Source organism: Scyliorhinus torazame, chromosome 2 (assembly GCF_047496885.1).
Source record: "Scyliorhinus torazame isolate Kashiwa2021f chromosome 2, sScyTor2.1, whole genome shotgun sequence".
NCBI lineage: Eukaryota > Metazoa > Chordata > Chondrichthyes > Carcharhiniformes > Scyliorhinidae > Scyliorhinus > Scyliorhinus torazame.
This window is the reverse complement of record NC_092708.1, coordinates 177818974-177840595: the sequence shown is the minus strand read 5'-3', so window position 1 is coordinate 177840595 and position 21622 is coordinate 177818974. Positions and strand designations below refer to the sequence as shown.

The following is a 21622-nucleotide window of genomic DNA, read 5'->3' as shown; positions in this document are numbered from 1 at the left end:
ATCATGCACGTGTGTGCAAGGTACCCCGGCAGTGTGCATGATGCCTACATTCTGGCACAGTCGTTCATCCCCGCAATGTTGGATGGATGCCCCCCCTGGCTGAGGGGCTGGTTGCAGGGCGACAGGGGCTATCCGTTGAGGTCATGGCTGATGACGCCAATACGGAGGCCTCAGACCAACGCGCAGAGCCTATACAACGAGGCCCATGCAGCAACCAGGGGTGTGGTGGAGCGGTGCTTCGGCCTGCTGAAGATGCAATTCAGATGCCTGGACCACTCCGGAGGGGCCCTGCAGTATCGGCCCTACAGGGTCGGTCACATAGTTGTGGTCTGCTGCGCGCTGCTCAACATTGCCATGCAGAGGGGGGATGCCCTGGTGGAGGAGTCGGAGAGAGGACCCAACGGCACCGGAGCAAACGCAAACGAAGAGGAGGATGAGGAGGAGGAGGAGGATGGCGTGCATCAGGGTGGGGAGAGGGGCGCAGGACACAGACACTGCCCGGGTGCTGGTTACGTCCAGGAGGCTGCACGACGGCACCGCCGAGGACAGCGGGCACGCGACGCGTTGGTGGCTGCCCGGGTCACGCACCGTGGGGGAGGGATTCGCTGAACACTGCCACTTGCACCGCCAGTCCTGCACACGGGCACCACGCTGCTCCCCCCCCCTCCCCCGCACCGCGTTCACGGCACCAATTCCACATCACCTTACCACTGCGGCACTGCGGGATTGCACAACAGTGATGATTGGGTAAGCGGGTGTGAACAGTGCCATGTTGAATGATGACAGCGCGCTCTGCGATGAGCTGTGAGCTCAGATTCGCCAGCCAAGGTCTGACTCATGGCTATAGCTGAACCATGCACTCCGGTGGTCACAGCCTTCGTAACGGGCATTTCATCACGTGCCCGTGTGGGGTAGCTGGCGTCCGAGTGCCGAGGACTACGGTGTCCGATTTTGGGAGGCAGGGGGGAAAGGGACAGCACATCCGGCACCGACGTTGAACCGCTCATTAACCACAGCGCCACTCGGTCACCCTCACGAGCCCCCTGGCACCGGACATAGCACAGAGTCTTGCAAGTTAAGTGCAACAGTGAGTTTATTTGTGACATTCACATACAGATGCCCTGCCCCCTACAACTAAACTGTGCCCTGCACCCGTGCCAACTTATTACGTGCCTAACTTCTTTGCTTACGGGCCCTACCACTACGTCTAGGTGTGTTCCCAGATGGTACAGCAGAAGTGGAGGCGGACTGCTGAGAATCACACCCTGCGACATGGCTCCCCGTCGGCACGCGTTTCCTGTGGCGCCCCAGCCTCGATGGGCCAGGCTGCTCGGCCGGCGTGCTGGATGGCGTGGTGCCACCCTGTCCTGCCCGCTGTCCACCAGATGCGCCAGGGACGGAACAGGGGGAGGCCGAGTGTACAGGGACATCCCTTGATGGAGCTACTGGGACGGGACCCAGAACCTCCTCCTCCCTCGGGGAGCCCGGTGGCCCCCGGGCCTCACTGTGGGATGGAGGTGCGATCGGAGACGTGCCCCGTCGCACCACCGACACCTGGCGCTGCCAGTCCTGGAGGCCTGCTGCGGCATCGACCACGGTCCGAATGTTCGCCGAGACGGAGCCCAGGGAGTGCAACATTCCTGCCAGGGACTGTGCTATCTCTACCTGTGAGTGCACTACGCCATCCATCACATGCGCCAGGCGGTCAATGCTCTCCGCGACTGACTGCTGAGACTGTGCCATCGCCTGCTGGGACCGGGCCATGGCATGGTGAGACTCGGCCAGGGCCCGGAGAACGGCGGCAATGCCGTGTTGGCTCTGGCGCATGGCTGCCTGTGAGAGAGCAGCCCTCTCCTGGGCCATGGATGACGCATGCACGCGAAGCCCAACGCCTTGCAGAACCTTACCAATGGCCGATACCGTTTCACCCATTGCCTCCACCGCGGACGCTACCCGTGCGGTGTCGGCCTGGGTGGCTGCGATGAGCGGCACCACTCCCTGCTCCTGGACACGAATGGACTCCTCCAACTGCATGTGCAGGTCCTGGAAGATGGCCCTCATCCCTTTATTCAGTCCCTCGGTGTCCACATGCATCGGTTGTCCGGGTGGGTCAAGTATATCCAGGAACCCGGGAGCCGTCTGGGCGGCAGCTGTTTGCTGAGCCTGGGCTGCCCTCTGACTGTCCAGCCCCTGGGCTGCTCCAAACTCCACCTGCTGTACCGGCTCGGCTGTGTGGTGCGCACCAGACCGTGACCCGGGAGCCTCATCACTTATTTGCCCAACCGAGGTGAGTGTCTCTGCGATGGCGGATGGTGTGGGAGACAGCAGTGCCGCTAGTTCGAGGTCATCGTCCGTTAGACAGTCTAGTGTGATCGCTTCTCGGCCTTTTGGCTAAGATCAAGTGTCTGTAGATTGAGCCTTTGGGTTCAGATCTGGTATGTCTCTCTTGTGGGGACCATGAATTCGATTCAATTTGGATTGGTTTTTTGGAGCGGGCGAGGAGCTGGATTGGGGGTTCGCCCCTGACCCACACTCTGAGCCCTGGCTTGGTAACTCAGAAAAGGAACAATTTTTTTAAAAAAAGGAAGTCTGGTGTGCACTGGTCCCTCACTTGCTTCTGCGCCTCCGACCTGGCATGTCGCAACCTCCCAGGTGGCGCATCCCCAGGGCCCTCTGCTCGTGAACGTTTAGGGGGTGCAGCACAGGAGAACCCCCTCCGGTTCTAATACGCTCACAATGGTTGTGAGCTGTCTTGTCCGGGGGGGGGGTTGGATAAAGCATCACAATTAGGCGGGTATCATCAGGGCGTGCAGATATAGGCTATATTAATGCTGGGTGAGGAGAAGTTGGAGCCAAGCCATGGCATCTCTCCAGGGGGGGTCCCGGTGCTCATGTGGGTCGAGTACAACGTTGTGCACCCTGAACCACCCCCACCCCACTTCCCCCCCCCCCCCCTCGTGCCCGGTGGGGGGGGGGGGGTTGGTTGTGACCCGGGGGCACCCTCATGGCACATACCCTGGCAGACTGAGTGAGGTTGTGCAGCTTCTTCCGACACTGCTCCCCGGACCGGGGATAATGCCCCACAGCACTCACAGTGGTGCCAACCTCACGCCAACCATGCCTCACCGTGCTGGATGGCTGGCGATGCCCACGTCTTGGGCAGAGGGTGGCCCTTTGGTTTTCTACCTCATCGAGGAGGGTGTCCAGGTCCGTGTCCTGGAACCTCGGTGCGGCTCGTCGGGGCTCAGCCATCTCTCCTCCTCCTCCTCCTCCGGGGTCCTTCCGTGCGCAGATCGCGCCATTTATGGTGCAGCGCCGCGTCATTCGGGCATCGCGCGCTTACGACGCTGCTTTCACGCCACACCCCCCGGGTTCCTCGCGGCCCCACTCCTAGCCCATTTTCGGGCCTTGAATCGATCGCGCCGTCGTGAAACTCGACCGCATTCACGACGCTGTGGGCACTTAGTCGCCGGAGCGGAGAATCACGCCCCCAGAGTAATTCTCTGGGGACCCTGGTTCGAATCCCACCACTGCAGATGGTGAAATGTGAATTCAATAAAAATCTGGAATTAAAAGTCCACAGATTATCATGAAACCATCTGCTGTCCTTACCTGGTCTGGCCTACATGTGTCTCCAGACTCACAGCAATACGGTTGACTCTTAACCCTCAAGGGCCCAGCCAGCGATGTCTATATCCCATGAACGAATAAAAAATAAACAAGGCAAAAGGGAGAAACTCAAAACAATCACTGTCAGCAGAGAAAAAGTACCAGAGAAAACTGACAAGTCCCTCATGGGCATTGGTTGTAATCTTCCAAAATCTACGGTCCCAGTAGATTGAAAACCACAAATGTAACACTACTATTCCAGAAACGAATGACGCAGGAAGCCATACGTCGAAGGAAAATTCCAGAATCCATTATTAAGGAGGTAGTAGCAGGATATTTAGAAAATCAGAATACCATCAGACAGAGTCAGCATGGTTTTGTTGAAGGGAAATCATGTATGACCAATTTATTGGGGTTAAATAAGAATGTAACAAGCAAAGGTAAAGGGGAAGCTGTAGTTTATTTGAATTTTCAAAGGCATTCGATAAAGTGCCACATAAAAGGTTGCTAAAAGGCTCACAGTGTTGGGGATGAAAAATTAGCATGGATACAGGAAATGTAGTCGGGATAAATGGATCATTTTCAGGTTGGCAAACAGCAACAAGTGGAGTGCCACAGGCACCAATGCTGGTGCCTCAACTATTTAGTCTATATTTATGACTTGGTGTTAATGACTTACATGAAGGGGCAGACTGTATTGTAACCATATTTGCTCATGATACAAATGTGGGTAAACAAGTTGTGAGAAGGATACAAAGAGTCTGAAAAGGGATATAGATAGATTACGGGAGTGGGCAAATATTAGGTGGATGGAGTATAATCAGGGGTGGAGTGGAGGTGATGGGAACAAGGATGTATCATTAGAGAGATGAAACAAGGTGCAGAATGTTTTGGGGGTGACAGCATTTCATATGTGCATACAGACACGTCTGATGCTGTCACAACACCCTGGGCTAGTGCGCAGCCAATTCAAACCCCACCTGACCCAGAGTCGCAACACGGGTGAAATTAGATGTTATTTTAAAATACCTGAGGACCTTCGCTGAGCCCAATAAACTACAGTCACCAAATTTAAAACAAATATAGCGTTTTATTATGTACAGTATTATAATTAAACTGACAAAAAATGTAACTGACTACCTAATATCTCTTTCCCAACTCCTTCCTTTCGAACTCGCCGCACTCCGCACACACACACACAGATACAGACAACACAGAGGGAAAGTGTGGTGCAGAGGGAAGAAAGTAATGAAAAAAATAAAAGGATAAAATATTTCCTGTGCACTAGGGTGGTTTCCAGTACAAGTCTTTCGGGAAAGGGGGCACAATGGGGGCACTGGTTAACACTGCTACCTCACCGCGTTGATGACCCGGATTCGATCCCGGCCCTGGATCACTGTCCATGTGGAGTTTGCACATTCTCCCCATGTCTGCGTGGGTCTCACCCCCACAGCTCAAAGGTGCGCTGAATAGATGAATTACCCAGGCTAAATTGCCCTTTAATTGAAAAAAGAGAATTGGGTACTCTGCATTTTTTTTAAAGTTTCCGGAGTTAAAGCTTTCATTTTGATACTCCTTCCTTCTAGGCTTGAGATGGTTTTCTCTGGCAAGGCTGTCTACTTTCAGCAGTGAAAGAAAGAGCACGTTCTCCTTTCAAGGTCGAATCATTTATGCCCAGCTCCCTCAGAAGCATCACACAGGAACCAATCGCTGATTGTTGGCAACCAAACGCTGTCCCTGGCCAACTCTCAGGTTGCCAGCCAGCTTATCGGACCCTAAAAGTCCTTGCACGAAGCTGCAATTACTAGGCTGTTACGGCCACTCAACATATGGACCTCGCCATCCGGGACACCTACGTGGCTGGAGTCAGGTCCAACTACGTGAGACAGCACCTACTCGAAAAAGGTGCCCGAGACCTGTAAGAGACGGTAAAATTAGCCTCCTCTCTGGAAGTAGCGTTCCAAAGCCTTAACGCGTTCCCGTCCGATCACACGACCCGCTCGTGGACCCCCGACCAAAGAATACCCCAGGCCTGTGCCGCTCGGCTGCCCGCCCACATGGGGGGCTACCCTGTTATTTCTGCGGCCAGCCTCAACACCCCCGGCACCGCTGCCCAGCCCGGAACGCGAACTGCTGCGACTGCGGGAGAAAAGGACATTTTGCTAAAGTTTGCCTGGCCAGATCCAAAAACTCTAAATCGCAGGTCCGACCCTCAGACTCACAGGTCAGCAGATCCCACAGTGTGGCAGCCTGTCTGCCGGCTCTGCCCCCCCGGACGCGTCATCGGCCTCGTGTTGTCCGTGGAGGCAGCCATCTTCCAGCCCGCACAGCGTGTGCGACTCACAGAGGCCGTCCTCTTGGCCATCCTCACCCACGCGGCCCGCCACGTGCGATTCATGGGGCCGCCATCTTGGACGCCATCTTCCTCACCGCCCCACATGTGCGACTGGCGGGGGCCGCCATCTTGGCCACCATCTGCAACGCCGGCCGACACGTGCGACCAAGGGGGGCAGCCATCTTGGAACCGCCACAGCACCTTCGACCACGCCGGCTATCCGCAACTCAGGACGGTCACCCTTGACCAGTCGCGACCCAAACACCTCCGGAGCTCTATGATGACCGTCCTGGTAAACAGACACGAAACACCTGCCTCTTCGACTCCAAGAGCACAGAGAGCTTCATTCATCCAGACATGGTAAGATGCTGCTCGCTCCCAATCTTCCCGGTGCATCAAACCATCTCCCTCGCCTCCGGGTCGCACTCGGTGCAGGTCCGGGGGTGCCCTACCCCAACCCTTGCAATACAGGGCGCTGACTACGCCAATTTTAAATTATATGTACTCCCTGACCTCTGCGCTCCTCTTCTATTGGGACTGGATTTCCAATGTAACCTCAGGAGCCTAACCCTGAAATTCGGCGGGCCCCTACCCCCACTCACCATATGTAGCCTCGTGACCCTAAAGGTCGACCTTCCCCCGCTCTTCGCAAATCTCACCGCCGACTTCAAACCAGTCGCCACCAGAAGCAGGCGGTACAGTATCCAGGACAGGACTTCTATCAGCTCCGAGGTCCAGCGACTCTTGCGGGAGGGAATCATCGAGGCCAGTAATAGCCCCTGGAGAGTTCAGGTGGTGGTCGTCGGGACCGGGGAAAAGAACCGGATGGTTGTAGATTACAGCCAAACCATAAACCGACACATGCACCACGATGCGTACCCCCTTCCCCGGATTGCAGACATGGGTAATCAGATCACGCACTACAGCGTGTTCTCCACAGTGGATCTGAAGTCTGCGTACCACCAGCTCCCAATCCGCCCGGGGGATCGCCACTACACAGCTTTTGAAGCAGACGGCCGCCTCTTCCACTTCCTCCGGGTCCCCTTTGGCGTCACGAACGGGGTCTCGGACTTCCAAAGAACGATGGACCAAATGGTGGACCAGTACGGGCTGCGGGCCACATTTCTGTACTTGGACAACGTCACCATCTGCGGCCATGATCAGCAGGACCACGATGCCAATCTCCAGAGATTTCTCCAAAGCGCTCGAATCCCCAGATGCCCTGTCCCACAGCACATGCACCAGAGTGCAAGATGACCGACTACGTGCTATCCAGGATGACCTCTGCCACCCGGGGGTCACCCAACTTCTCCACGACATCAAGGCCCGCAACCTGCCCTACTCCACTGAGGAGGTCAGAGTCATGACCAGGGACTGCCAAATCTGTGCGGAGTGTAAGCCGCACTTCTATCGACCGGATAAGGCCCTCCTGGTAAAGGCATCCCGGCGCTTTGAGCCCCTCAGTATCGATTTCAAAGGGCCCCTCCCCTCCAACAATCGCAACACATACTTCCTCAACATCATCGACGAGTTCTCCCCCTTCCCCTTTGCAATCCCTTGCCCCAACATGACCGCAGCCACCATCATTAAAGCCCTACATAGTGTCTTCACCCTGTTTGGTTTCCCCACGTACGTTCACAGTGACCGGGGCTCGTTGTTCATGAGCGATGAACTGCGTCAGTACCTGCTCAGAGCTTCGGGGATCACAGCGCACAATCCGTGCGCCAGACAGGCTGAACCTATGAACCCTTCACCCCCGCCGGACTTCATTTTTTTAAAAAGGGGGTGAATGTAGTGAATGTATTGCTGTAACAATTCACCATGTGCATATCTGTATTATGCTCTTGCCCATGTGGGCTCCACCTATGGACCATTGTAAGGTATTACCTACGATGTAGCATGTTGGGGCTTGTGTGGGCTCCGCCCCTGGCTCCACTCCTTGAGGGGAGGTATAAAGAGCGGTCGCCCTGTAGATGGCTCATACTAACAGATCAGTCGCAGGCAGGCACTGTTCTAGTTGATTAAAGCCACAGTTTATTTCTACTCCGGGTTTTGTGTGAATTGATGGTCGCATCACTTCCCTTCCCAGAACCATGATAAAGTTTCCCTTGTCCTCATCATTCCCCCACAAGCCATTGCTTTCAATAGATCATCCTCTGCCATTTTCACTACCACCAAGCACTTACTCCATTCCTTTAGCATTACAATGGCGTTTTTCTCTCTGATACACTGGTCCACTTTTCAATCACCCTCTTCCTTTCCAGGGCATCTTCCCATTGCAAGTGCAGGAGTTGCAACATCTGCCTTTTTATCTCCTCCCTTCCTATTGTCCAGGATCCCAAACACGTCTTCCACGTGAAACAGTGAATGAGTGTGTTTTTGACGCATGTGTGCGGTCTCTTCATTTCATACCCCATTCACATTCCCATTTCTTCAGAAAGCAGTCATTGGTGAAGGTTCTGCTTTTGCCATTCACATCTCGAGATCCAACTTTAGTTTCTTTACTTGCTTCAATACCATCTCCTTTAACCATGAATCATCATCCCACTTGACATTCGGGCACAATCTATCGGCCTCATCAAACCCGACTCGGGACTCGACGAGGCTGGTAAATCTCGCGAGAGGCCGCTCACGAGATTTACTGGCCTCGTCACGCCTCGCAAGATCTAACGCGATCGGGATCCTGCCCATTTAGGTCAGGACCCATATTTGCATATTCAAGTGAGCAGTTAGATCATTTGAATATGTCTACGCCGGATCTACCCAATGCCCGGGACCTAACGGCCTCACCTTGGAAATTCCGAGCAGGCACCGTTTAGCACTGGATTCCACAACGTTGGTCTCTAGGAAGGTGGTACCCTGGCACACCGATGCCATCCAGGCGCAGTGACACTGCCAGCCTGAAATCCTGGCAGTGCCGCCGAGTTTCCAGCCTGCCAATGCCAGGGTGCCCAGGTGGCAGTGACAGAATTGCAAGGACACTGCCAGGCTGGCAGTGCCAAGATGCCTATGTGGCATCATGTCCGTGCCAGGGATCGGGCCCGAGGGTGCCCTGCCCTTATGTGGTGGGGTGCAGGGTGTGGGGGCTCGATGACCCCCTTATGGTGAGTTGGGGGGTCTGAAGATTGGAGCACCATTTTCTCTTCCTGCACTAGCGAGCGGAGTTTGTTAGTGCAGAAATTGGGATTAAGTGTGGCCTCAGCAGGACGTTCCTTGCCAAGGCCCAGAAATGAAGCAGAGGCGCGTTTAAGAGCAGGGTCGTTCTCAGCCATGCCATCTCCAGGAAACACCCAGCTGATTTATGAGAGAATTTTGGAGGAAGATAAGGCATCTCTGGAGGGTGTCAAGGACAAGTGAGAGGAGGAGCTTGGGATGGTGCTGGAGGAGAGATTGTGTTGTGACGTGCTGCGGAGGATGAATGCCACATCCTCGTGTGTGAGGCTGGGGTTGATACAGCTCAAGGTGGTACACAGGGTGCACCTGATGATGTTGAGGATGAGCTGGCTGTTTGAGAGGGGAGAGGATATTTGCGAACGGTATGGGAGGGGCCCAGATAATCATGTGTATATGTTCTGTTCCTGCCCGAAATTGGGGAAATTTAGGGGGTTGTTTTTCAGCACCATGTTGGCGATCTTGCACGTGGACTTGGGGCCTCGTCCCCTGAGGGCCATATTTGGGATGTCAGAGCTGCAAGAGTTGCAGGCAAGAGTGGGGGCAGATGTTTTAACCTTCGCCTCGCTGATCGCACGCAGGTGGGTTTTGTTGGGGTGGAAGTCCGCTTCTCCGCCCTGTACCTCGGTGTGGCTGGGGGATCTAATGGGTTCCTGCATTTAGAGAAGGTGAAATTTGGCCGAAGAGGAGCGAATGAGGGATTCTACAAGAGGTAGCGTTTGTTTATTCCGCATTTTGGGGAACTAGTTACTGTCAACTGTTAGGGTAGGGAGAGGTGGACTGGGGGACCGGGGGTGGGGTTTTGTGTTGAGTTTATTTTTGTATTGTAATGTATTTCAAATGTTAAACTTTTTAAAATGCGACTAAAGATACTTTAAAAAAAAAAGACAAGTAACTTAAATGCAAAATAATGCAAATTAAAATTGGGTGGCTAGGATAAGAACCATTGAAATCAGAAGGTTATTGTGTGAATTCTTTTTTTTAAATCAAATTGAAGTATAATGCTGGATTCTCCCAACACACGCGGCAAGAATGCCATGGGTGAACCGCATACAATGGAGCTCTCCATTGACCTCGGGCGGGAATCTCCAGTCGCCGGGCGGACGTGGCCGGAGAATTCCGCCCGAAATCTTGGATAAAAGGCAACCAGAAGTATGGGTTAAGTTTACTTTTGCATTATATACTTTCTTGGACGAGTAAAGCATGAATTGATTGGAGTAAAGCATAAATTAATTGGAGAGAAGCCACATTTGGAGCTATTACAATGATCATGGGGGCAGGCCGAAGGGCCTGTTCCTGTGCTGTACAGTTCTTTGTTAAACGCGTTCAACACGGTATTTTATTTCATTTCTGTTAAGTCGAACTCTTAATCTCTCCTGCATTACACTCGATCAAAGATCTTTTCCTTTTATTCTTTCCTCCCCTCCCTACTTTCCCTGTTTCTGCACTAAAGTTGGTCACATTTCTTGGTGAAAGGTCATCGATCGAAAACATGAACTGAAACAGTTCCCTGCTGAGTATTTTCATTATTTTCTGTTTTTAATACAAAAGTTATTAGTTGTTCAACAATTAAAAGGGCAACAGTGGTGTGTGCATGACATCTGTTTCCTCAACGTTTCTGCTTGACTTCTGTTTCCTCAACGTTTCTGCTTGACTTATGAAACCAAATAAATATGAAGCCCGCTATTAAGCTGTCAGCAGTGTCCATTTTAGCAAATTCACACCCACTAAAGATTGCACATTCCCTTAAAAAAAACAACTGTGCTCAGCTGCATCATTAATGAAATAGCTTAATCCAAAATACCAAACAGACGATTAATTTTGCAAAAAAAAGTTTGTTAATGATTTAATGGGGAGCGGCAGCATTCTCGCAATCTCACTCCATTCGTCTTTTAATCCTTTATTTTATCCAAATACACAGTTCACAATTATCTTTTTGGGGGTGTATATGTCTTGTGCAATGGCCCTGGATGATCCTGGTTGTAGTGTGGTGATGAAGACCTGAGTTGAATCCTTGTTTGATTGGGGCGGTCGGGGATGGCTGTGTCGGGGCCCAGCTTTCACTGGCGGTTTTGCTGGTGAGCGGGCCTATGCCTCGGCGGTGCTGTCGGCATCGGGATGATGACCTCCATTGTGAAGGAATCCACCAAACACCTCAACTTGCCCAAACCAAGGGCGGGATTCTCCGACCCTCCGCGCCGGAATCGCGCCCGGTGCGGGGGCGGAGAATAGCCGTTCACGCCAGAAATCCACATCGATGGCGCTTCCGCGATTCTCCGCAGATCCGGCAGTCGCGCGCAGTCGACGCAACGCGGGTCAGGGACCGTTGGAAAGGTCCCCGCGGCGATTATCCGCGGTCGACCAGCCGAACTCCCGCTGGAGTGGTTTCCATCGGGTATCACCCGTACATCGGACACCGTGCGCATGCGCGGCCGCGCGGTATGGACAGCACCGTCCCGCCAGCAGCCAGAGATGCGGGACGCACGCCGGGGCCCTTCTAGCCCCCTGGAAACCGTAGATTCAGCCCGGGCCTTCAAGGAAAAATTCCGGAGTGATTCTCGCCCGTTTTCCGGTGGGCGTGGGGACTTAGTCCCCAAAAGGGAGAATCCCGGCCCAGAATCTTTTATTGAGTCTCATGCGGTAAGGTAGCAATCTGTTACAGAGCATGTTACCACCCCCACCCCCCCCCCCCCCCCCCCGCCCCCCCCCCCCCCCTCCAGGCCGGGATCTGGGTTTTTGGTCGCCTGGATGTCGGGGCGAAGGCGCTTCGTTGAATAGAATATTTGAGAGATCCTGAGTGATGTTTGACTTGGCATTGACCTTTCTAAATGACATAGGTGCTGTTATTATCCTGCAGTTCATCAGTAATCCTGGACTTTATTCCCTTGTGATTATACTGTTGATTTCATGTTGTCTTTTCTCCTGACAAGGGTGTACGATGTTTGAGCTCGAGGGAGAGGATTGTTTGTAATCCTGTTTTAGCAAAAACCATATTGAATTGGTAAAGTAATGTGTGTGGTTTGTGCACAATCTTATTCTTTTTTTATCTGCTATAATCCATCCATGAGAAGGGAGCATAGTTTAGACACACTTTATCTCATTTATAGAGAAGATGAGTGAAGCCACGGCAGGGTGATGCGTGGATTGATGCTGGGTGGTACGGTTAAATTAGCCCCCAGTTGGATTGAAGATAGCCTCAATTTAGAGCTAATTGTATCGAGTTTTAATTTTCCCTCTTTTATCTGTTGTTTCTTTGAATTTTGAGAATGCGCACTTGTCTCCTTCGAAGGACCGGGCAGATCATGCAACCTGAACAGAACTGGGTTCCTGCTGAATCTTTCTTTGGTGGTTGGTGTTTTTAGGTCTGTTGGGACTCATTGGAATTTAGAAGGATGCAGGGGGATCCTTGAGAAACATATAAAATTATGAAGGGAACAGATAGGATAGATGCGGGGAGGTTGTTTCCACAAGCGGGTGAAAGCAGAACCAGGGGGCATAGCCTCAAAATAAAGGGAAGTAGATTTAGGACTGAGCTTAGGAGGAACTTATTCACCCAAAGGGTTGTGAATCTATGGAATTCCTTGCCCAGTGAAGCAGTAGAGGCTCCTTCATTAAATGTTTTCAAGATAAAGATAGATCGTTTTTTGAAAAATAAAGGGTTATGGTGTTCGGGTGGGTAAGTGGAGCTCAGTCCACAAAAGATCAGCCATGATGGCCTACTCTTGCTCCTAGTTCTTATGTTCTTATGATGGTGTATGCCTGGGTGTGGCCGGTTTAGCCCTATTTGATTTTTTGAAGTGAGAGTCTGTATGCGATGTCTGCGTTGTCGGAGCTCTTCTTCGGTTTGGGGGTAGGCTTGATGAGGGAGTTAGGCGCCCTTCTCCGGGTGGTCTTATATATTGGTTTCCTGAATGTTGTCCTCGTTTCGGTTGGGTCTTCCGTAGGGTGACTGTGTTTTTGTCTCTTGTTGAGGCGGTGCTGCCCTGTCCCTTAATATCCTTCTTGTCAGGGCAAACATTGCTAGTCTCTGTCTAATGTTCTGGGGTTTACTCGCGTATTCCTGCCTTGGGTAGAGTGGGGGTTTCTTCTCTTCATCTGGGTGAGCAACATGCCCTATTTTGGTCAGTGGGTTGGTGCCTTGTCCGGGGTATGGTTAGTGGGGTGCAGGGCCGGCTGGGTGGTGAATCCTGGCATGTCTTGGGGTACTGACTCCATCGAATTAGAGTGTGCTGAACGAGGCCAAGTCCAGTGCTGTGACTGATATCCTGTTTCCCTCTTTAGCTTGGGGCACTTACTTATTAGGGACATCCTAAGAGGCTGAATTTTTTGATGTGCTTGAATATCCTTGGTTTATTGACTCCCGAGTGGATGAGGGCATGGGGTTGAGCTGGGTCTTGTACTGTGGTTGATATCCTGTTGTCCCTCCTTATGATTGGGATGGTTCCTTAAAGAATTAGCAGCTTTTTCTCTTCTTGATCCTTGGAGGTGGGCATGCACCAGAGGAACACAGTCTTATGGTTGTTTCTTGGTCCTCTTTTATCCTTGAGAACTTTTGTTCCTGGTAGCTCTCCCTTTTATATCCTGCCCTGTTTAATGTGTTGGGAAGGGCTGACTGCACTGACCAGAATCCAAATCTATAGCTGCTGGTCCGCTCTGTGGAATGAATTCTTTGGAATGAATAAATTATGTGGCGTTGTGTGGTTTATGTAAAACATCCTTCTAGAACTGGGGTTCTCGCATGTCTTTTTCTATTTTTGTTATGGTGGGGTTTAAGACTTAGTCATTGGCTCCTGCAGTGGTACAGTTGAGTCTGACATCCGGAGGGAGGAGGTTACAGTGTATCATTGGTGCCTCTGGAGTTGAGGGAGATATATTCTGGTGCATGCCCGAACATGGCACGAAAAGTTTATCTTGAACCTTCGTGGTCGTTGTGAGCAATCGCCGTGTGGGAGGGTGTACACCATTTTACCATGTCTTAATGGCCTTATCCTTCTCTCCCTTGTTTTCTGGTGGTGCAGATAGAGGCACCAAATTGAGTCTAATGATTGTACTGTTCCCCTCTATCCATATATTTTGAGACTTTTTTTTTTGCTGAGCTGTTCCAGTGGTTTTGTAGCCCTATTTGTTAAAATGGAAAACTTCAATAAAAATACTTCCAAAAAAGTCAATGTAATCTCGCAAAGTGTGTAAAGTAGAACATTTTTCATCTAGTTTCTCAGTTAAAAAAAATCCTCTATTATTTAAATCTGATTAAGATCATGAGAAAGAATCTTTGATTATGAATGACAACTAGTCGGTACGAACTGGACCGAGCTCATCGGTCATTAAGGCTGAAGCCCAAAGTGAATGAGCCGCCAAGAGCAGTAATTATCTACTTCCATAAGTACTGCACGAAGCAGAGGATGTTAAGCTGGACGAAGCAGAAGCGCGAGGTGCAGTGGGATGGTGCTGGAGTTGGCAAAAAGACGAGCGGCGTTCAGGCGAGTGAAGGCGGCACTGTACAAAAAGGGGGTGTGATTTGATATGGTATACCCGGCGAAGCTGAGGGTGACGTATAATGCCAAAGACTTTTACTTTGAGACAGCGGAGGCGGCTGAGGCGTTCGAGAGGGCAGAAGGCTTGGGACAGATGTGAGGTGCGGAGCTGGAAGAGAGACTGTGGACTGTGATTGGGGAGGTGGAGAATGTATAAATGCTACAACTTTCTTTTTACTGACGTGTATTGTAATTTACTTCTCTTCACATTGTTACAGAGTTCAAGTTATTGGTTGGGTTGATTGGCATTCTGTGTTGCGACGGTTAGATCTTATTTTAGTGAATTGCATGGGTTGGATTGTTGTTTTTGTTTTTTCTTTCCCTGGGACTGGGTGAGAGGGGCCGGAATATCTTGGAGGGGGAGCCACCCGCGCTAGCTAACTAAAGTCGGCTAGTGAATGGAGGTGAGGTGAGAGGAGGGCTGCGGACATTGGAGCCTGTTTAGCAGGTTTCGATGGGCCTATGAGGCGAGCGAGGGGGGGGGGGGGATTGATGCTGGGAGATGTTTTTTCGAGAGGAAATGTAGGGGGGGGGGGGATTTGGGAGGGGGGGAAGGGAGTTCGATGTTAATAATGGATAGGGGCGGGTCAGGTTCATGGGGCAGGGCCCGGTGGTTTGATGATGGTGGATAAGAAGGGCGGGGGGGGGGGGGGGGGGGGGGTGGTGAGAGATCCCCAGTTAGGATAGTCATGTGGAACGTGAGGGGGTTAGGATGTCCGGTCAAGGGTGCTTGCGCATCTTAAAAGTTTGAAAGCCAATGTAGCAATGTTGCAGGAGACTCATTTGAGGATGAAGGACCAGGTGAGACTTAAAAAGGGCTGGGGTAGTCAGGTGTTTCACTCTGGATTTGACAGAAGGGCTCGAGGGGTAGCGGTAATGATCAGCAAAAGAGTACGCTTCCAGGTGGAGAAGGTGGTGGCAGATCAGGGGGGTAGATATGTGATTGTGACGGGGCACTGAAGGGGAGGTTAGTGGCGCTGTTAAGTGTATACGGTCCCAATTGGGACGATGTGGGATTCGCAAAGAAGGTGTTTAGGGCCATCCCCGACTTGGGGACACATGAACTAATAGTGGGGGGAGGAACTGGGTCTTGGTGCAGGAGCCAAGGTTGGACAGGTCACGGCTGCGCTCGTTGGTCCCATCAGGGGGGGCGAAGGCGTTGGCTGGGCTAATGGTGGAAGTGGGAGGGGTGGACCCATGGAGGTTTCTGCACCCGAGGGAACGGGAGTACTCGTTTTTCTCAGCAGTCCATAAGGTATACTCGCGGATCGACATTTCCGTGGTGAGGAAGGCTTTGCAGTGTCAGATCATGCTCCGCATTGGGTGGATATGGTACTGGAGAAGGGGGCAGCGCAGAGGCCGGGGTGGAAATTAGATGTGGGACTTTTGGGGGACCAAAGCTTCTGTGACAAAATTGAAAAGGTAATTGAGGAAAACATAGGTTTCAACTGTACGAGTGAGGTGTCAAAGGCAGTTGTCTGGGAGGCTCTAAAGATGGTTGTGAGGGGTGAGGTGATTTTGTTTAAGGCCAAGGTGGACAAAGAGGAGAGATTAGAGCGGCGGAGGGTAATAGATGAGATGTTGGAGGTAGATAGGAGTTATGCAGAAGATGGGGACCCAGTGAAGCTGGAAAAGAGGAAGGAACTACAGGCGAGCTTTGACCGACTATCTACCAGGAAGGCGGTGCGCCAACTGAGGCGAGCAAGGGGTGCAGTTTACGAACATGGAGATAAGGTATGTTAGCAGGTCAGCTCCAGGGGGAAGCAGCGGCAAGGGAAATTGTTCAGGTGAAGGACAGGGCAGGGAAGTTGGTGGTGGCTCCGGAATCTGATTAACAAGGTTTTTGAGGAATTTTTGGAGAGGTTGTACAGGTCAGAGCCACCTGGGAGAGACCGGGAGATGCAGGAATTTCTAGATGGGTTTAAGTACCTGAGGTTAGGGGAGAGGGACAGGGCTACAATAGAAGGAGCGATAGGGGAGCAGGAGATAAAGGATGCGATTGGGAGGATGCAGTCGGGGAAGGTGGCAGGGCCGGATGGGTTTTCAGTGGAATATTATAAAAAATTCAAGGATAAGCTGGCACCCCTGATGATGGGGATGTTTGAAGAGGCGATAGGGAAGGGGGTGTTGCCACAAACTTTGGGGCAGGCATCGATTTCCCTGTTGCTAAAAAAAGATAAAGATCCGACGGAGTGTGGGTGGTTGATGCACAATCAATTGCACAAAGACTAAAGTTGGGTACAACTGTGGCTTTATTACAGTCAGATGCGTGGCCTCCTGCTGCAGCTGGCAAAATGGCAGGGCACTGGAGGTCATGTATATTTATACAGTTCTCCGTGGGCGGAGCCAGCCGGCAGGAGCTACCGACGAACCTGTGGAGGAGGTCCTACCTTTCATCTCCTATTACAGTGGTTCACCACAGTGGTATAGGCCCATATCGCTTCTGAATGTGGATGCAAAAGTATTGGCAAAGATACTGGCGGGTAGGCTGGAGGAGTGCCTCCTGAAGGTGATAGGTGCAGATCAGACAGGGTTCGTGAGAGGGAGGCAGCTCTTTTCAAATGTTAGAAGGGAATTGAATGTCGTTCTGGCACCGGCAGAGGGGAAGGAAACAGAGGTGGTTGTAGCACTGGATGCTGAGAAGGCATTTGACCGGGTAGAATGGGGGTACTTGATGGCAGTTCTGGAGCGGTTTGGGATTGGATCAAGATTTGTGAACTGGGTAAAGCTACTGTATAAGGAGCCGAGGGCGAGTTTCCGCACAAACAACATCAGCTCAAGATACTTTTCTCTCCACCGTGGGACTAGGTAGGGATGTCCTATGTCCCCCCTGCTGTTTGCACTCGCGATTGAGCCGTTAGCCATCGCATTAAGAAGGCCGGGGGTATAGAAAGGAATAGTGCGGGGGATAGAGCATAGGGTGTCCTTATATGGCGATGATTTGCTGTTATATGTGTCGGAACCGAGTGTCGATAGGGGGAATATTTGAACTGCTTCGAGTATTTGGTACAAACTAAATCTAGACAAGAGTGAGTATTTTGTGGTGTCTCGGCCGGGGGTGGGGGCAGGGGTAGGGAGGCTACCATTCCGTAGGGCAGGGACTCACTTTAGGTACCTGGGAGTGCAGGTTGCCCGGGAGTGGGGGGGGTCCGCAGGTACAACATTTCTAGATTGGTGGGGAGAGTGAAAGCTGGTCTGGCAAGGTGGGATGGTCTCCCTCTGTCACTGGCGGGTCGAGTCCAGGCGGTTAAAATGAACATGTTGCCGCGATTTCTGTTCATTTTTTAATGCCTGCCGATTTTCCTGCCAAAGGCTTTTGTCAGAGAGATTGAGGGAAGGTGGCCAGAGTTAGAAAGATGCTGCTACAGAGGGGAAGGCAGGCAGGGGGTTTGGGTGTTCCGAACCTGATGTATTACTACTGGGCGGCGAATGTGAAGAAGATGCAGAGCTGGGTCAGAGGGGTTGATTCCCAGTGGGTCAGAATAGAGAGTTTGTGCAGGGGGTCGCGATTGAAAGCACTTGCAACAGCGCCGTTCCCGATAGCCCCGGGGATGTACTCAGGGAGTCCGGTAATAATACTTCATTGAGAATTTGGAGGCAGTTTCGCCAACACTTCAGGTTGAGGGCAGGGTAAAGGGAAATGCCGATTCGGGGGAACCACAGATTTGAGCCAGGGAGGTGGGATGGAAATTTTCAGAAATGGGAAGAGAAGGGGATTAAGACACTAAAAGATTTGTTTCTTAGGGGCCGGTTTGCAGGGACTGAAGGGGCTGGAAGCGAAGTGTGGGCTGTAGCAGGGGGAAATGTTTAGATACATGCAGGTTCGGGATTTTGCCAGAAAGGAGATACAGAGCTTCCCGGTGGAGCCGGCCTCCACATTGCTGGAGGATGTGCTGACGACAGGGGGACTGGAGAAGGGGGTAGTGTCGGCGGTTTACGGAGCTATTTTGGAAGAGGAGAAGGCACCAGTGGAAGGGATCAAAGCAAAGTGGGAGGAAGAGTTGGGAGAGGATATAGAGGAGGGGTTCTGGTGTGAGGTGAGTGAATGCCTCCACCTCGGGCACGAGGTTGGGGCTGATACAGCTGAAGGTGGTACACAGAGCACACTTCACGAGGGCGAGGATGAGCCGATTCTTTGAAGGAGTAGAAGATGTGTGTGAACGTTGCGGAAGGGGGGCCGCTAATCACGTTCATATGTTTTGGTCCTGTCCAAAGTTAGAGGATTACTGGAAGGAGGTTTTTAGGGTAATTTCTAAAGTGGTGCACATGAAACTGGACCCGGGCCCCCGGGTGGCCATATTCGGGGTGTCGGACCAGCCAGGGTTGGAAACGGATGCGGAGGCAGATATTGTAGCCTTCGCCTCGTTGATCACCCGAAGGCGGATCCTGATGGGATGGAGAGCAACCTCCCCACCCTGTGCCCTGGCGTGGCGGGGGGACTGGTTGGAATTCTTGACTCTTGGGAAGGTTAAGTTTGAACTGAGGGGAAGGATGGAGGGGTTCTACAATTCCTGTGCAATATTCATCATGCACTGTCAAGAACTGGATAACATCGAACATTGCATGAAACCATCTGCATCTGATAGAAGTGATTTAAATCGCTAACGTTGGATGGTTCTGCCAGTTTTACCCTGTTAGTTACTCTGAAAGAGTTAGAGGGGGAAAAAAATCACTTTAACTCCAAATTAACTTTTTGAACACCCAGATGCAGCCTCATACGGGACCCCCCCCCCCCCCCCCCCCCCAAAGGAGACTCACCACACCGCCCCCAGTCCAAACTGACAACCCTCGCCTGGTGCGACCCGGACTGACCCCAACTTCCAGTCTGACTAGACCCCCCTGCTTTCCCGGGCCAACAACCATCACCTCCATCCCTTTCCCGGACTGATCCCTCCCCTTTGCCTGGACCAAAGTCCTCTTCCCCCGCCCCCCCTCATGTTTTCCAGACTGTACCCCCCCCCTCCCTCTTTCCCAGACGGACCAACTTCTCCCCTTTCCCAGCACCCCAACCACCACTTTCCCAGACCGACCCTCACCCTTTCCCGGACCAATTATCCCCATTCCCCTTTTCCCAGAATGAACACTCCCACTCCCCCTTTCAGGGACCGACCCCCACTCGCTCCCTTTCCCAGACAGACAGACTCTTCTCCCACCCATCCTTTTCCGAGCAAAGCTATATCAGACTGATTCCTCGGATGGTGGGATTGTCTTATGAAGAGAGATTGGTTGACCGGGTCTGTATTCACTGGAATTTAGAAAAATGAGAAGGGATCTTGTTGAAATGTATAAAGTTCTAACAGGGCTGGACAGACTGGATGCAGGAATGTTGTTTCCTCTGACTGGGGGGGTCTAGAACAAGAGTACACAGTCTCAGGGTTGGTGCAGACTCAATTGGCCAAATGCCCTTCTCCTGCACTGTAGGGATTCTATGCACATTGGATGAGCCATTTAGGACTGAGGTGAGGAGAAATTTCTTCACTCAGAGGGTAGTGAGCTGTAAGATTCTCGACTACAGGAGGATGTGGAGACCAAGTCACTGAATATATTTATGAAGGAAATAGATTTCTAGACTTGCCACAACACCCTGGGCTAGTGCGCGGTCAATTCCAGCCCTGCTTGACCCAGCGTCGCAACACAGGTGAAATTAGATTTTATTTAAAATACCCGAAATAAACAGGAAGAACTCTTACCGACTCTAAAGATTCAAGGGGTACGGGGTGAGTGCAAGAGTATTGTGTTGAGATAGAGGATCAGCCATGATCATGTTGACTGGCAGGGCAGGCTCCTATTTTCAGTATCCACTATATTTTGCTTTCATTAATATTGTTTTCTATTTCTTGCAGCTTGCAATTCTCACAGAACTCTCCCGCAATCGAAACAGTGACAAGCATGGCCTATTCCAGCCTGGTTCAGTGGCAAACAGTGTCTTCCAAAATGAAAACTTCCAACTGCGTTTGTCACCACCTCCAGCCATTGAGGACTAGTTGCTGCAAATGATGTTTGTGCAATCAAATTGGACTGAATATTCTTCACATACCAGAGGGTTTAAATTGTTGATTTAATGTTAAGGCTGAAATATTAATAGTTCCTATATGTCCAATAATTCTTAAATACCTAAAATAAATAAACCTGCATTCCCAGCATTTTGAGCATTTATGAAACCTACGGACAATTTCCATTTTCTACAGAAACAGTTACAAGTAAGTCCACAGCCACCTTCTTCATCAGGTTTAATTTTATTTCTCATTAAGTTACATATTTTATGAGTTCAGAGAATATATGGATATTTTAAAAACTAATTCCTTCACAAAAGATTCTTTCCCCTTCAACAGTCTTTCTGGCCCTCTCCTGAAAGAAATGACTTGTGGTTGGATACTGACCTTCCCCGGGTCTGTGTACAACTGATAGTCTTCAGGAATAGATTGTGAACTGTTTGTCCCATTAGGTCCAATTGAACCTTCACAATGATTGGAAATCTCACCCCATGTGGAGTAACACCATCTGAGTCACACATGCACACGAGAGTGAACAGGAATGGTAGCCATGACCAGGTTTTATCCCCCTTTCTACCTTCGGAGGACAGTTGTAGCATCCACTATCATCCTGGCTAGTACCAACTAGCTCAGTGAGTGAACACAAAACCTCTGTGCCCTCATTTTTACTCACAAGAACAGGAGCGACACTACACTAAAAAGATACTTTTGCAAGTCATCAAACATTATCATTGAATCTCTAAAGTGCACACGGGAGGCCATTCAGCCCATTGAGTCTGCACCGACCCTCCGAAAGAGCATCCTACCTAGGCCCATTAACCCGCCCTATCCCTGTAACCCTACCTAACCTGAAGGCCACCTAAGCGGCAATTTAGCAGGCCAATCCACCTAACCCGCACGTCTTTGGACGGTGGGAGGAAACTGGAGCACCGGAGGAAACCTGTACAGACATGGGGAGAACATACAAACTCAACACAGAC

General features: G+C 51.4%; 1 protein-coding gene across 2 annotated transcripts in view; it reads left to right on the top strand.

Annotated features, from left to right (window-relative positions):
- The window catches only part of vps8 (VPS8 subunit of CORVET complex), a 1010867-nt gene extending 990078 nt beyond the window's left edge, over positions 1 to 20789 (top strand). For both annotated transcript variants that reach the window (XM_072480702.1, XM_072480693.1), the window contains exon 46: positions 20493 to 20789. In XM_072480702.1, the coding sequence (XP_072336803.1) occupies positions 20493 to 20633 (141 nt within the window). In that variant the 3' untranslated portion in view covers positions 20634 to 20789. The remainder of the gene's footprint in view (positions 1 to 20492) is intronic.
- Positions 20790 to 21622: the final 833 nt, after the last annotated feature.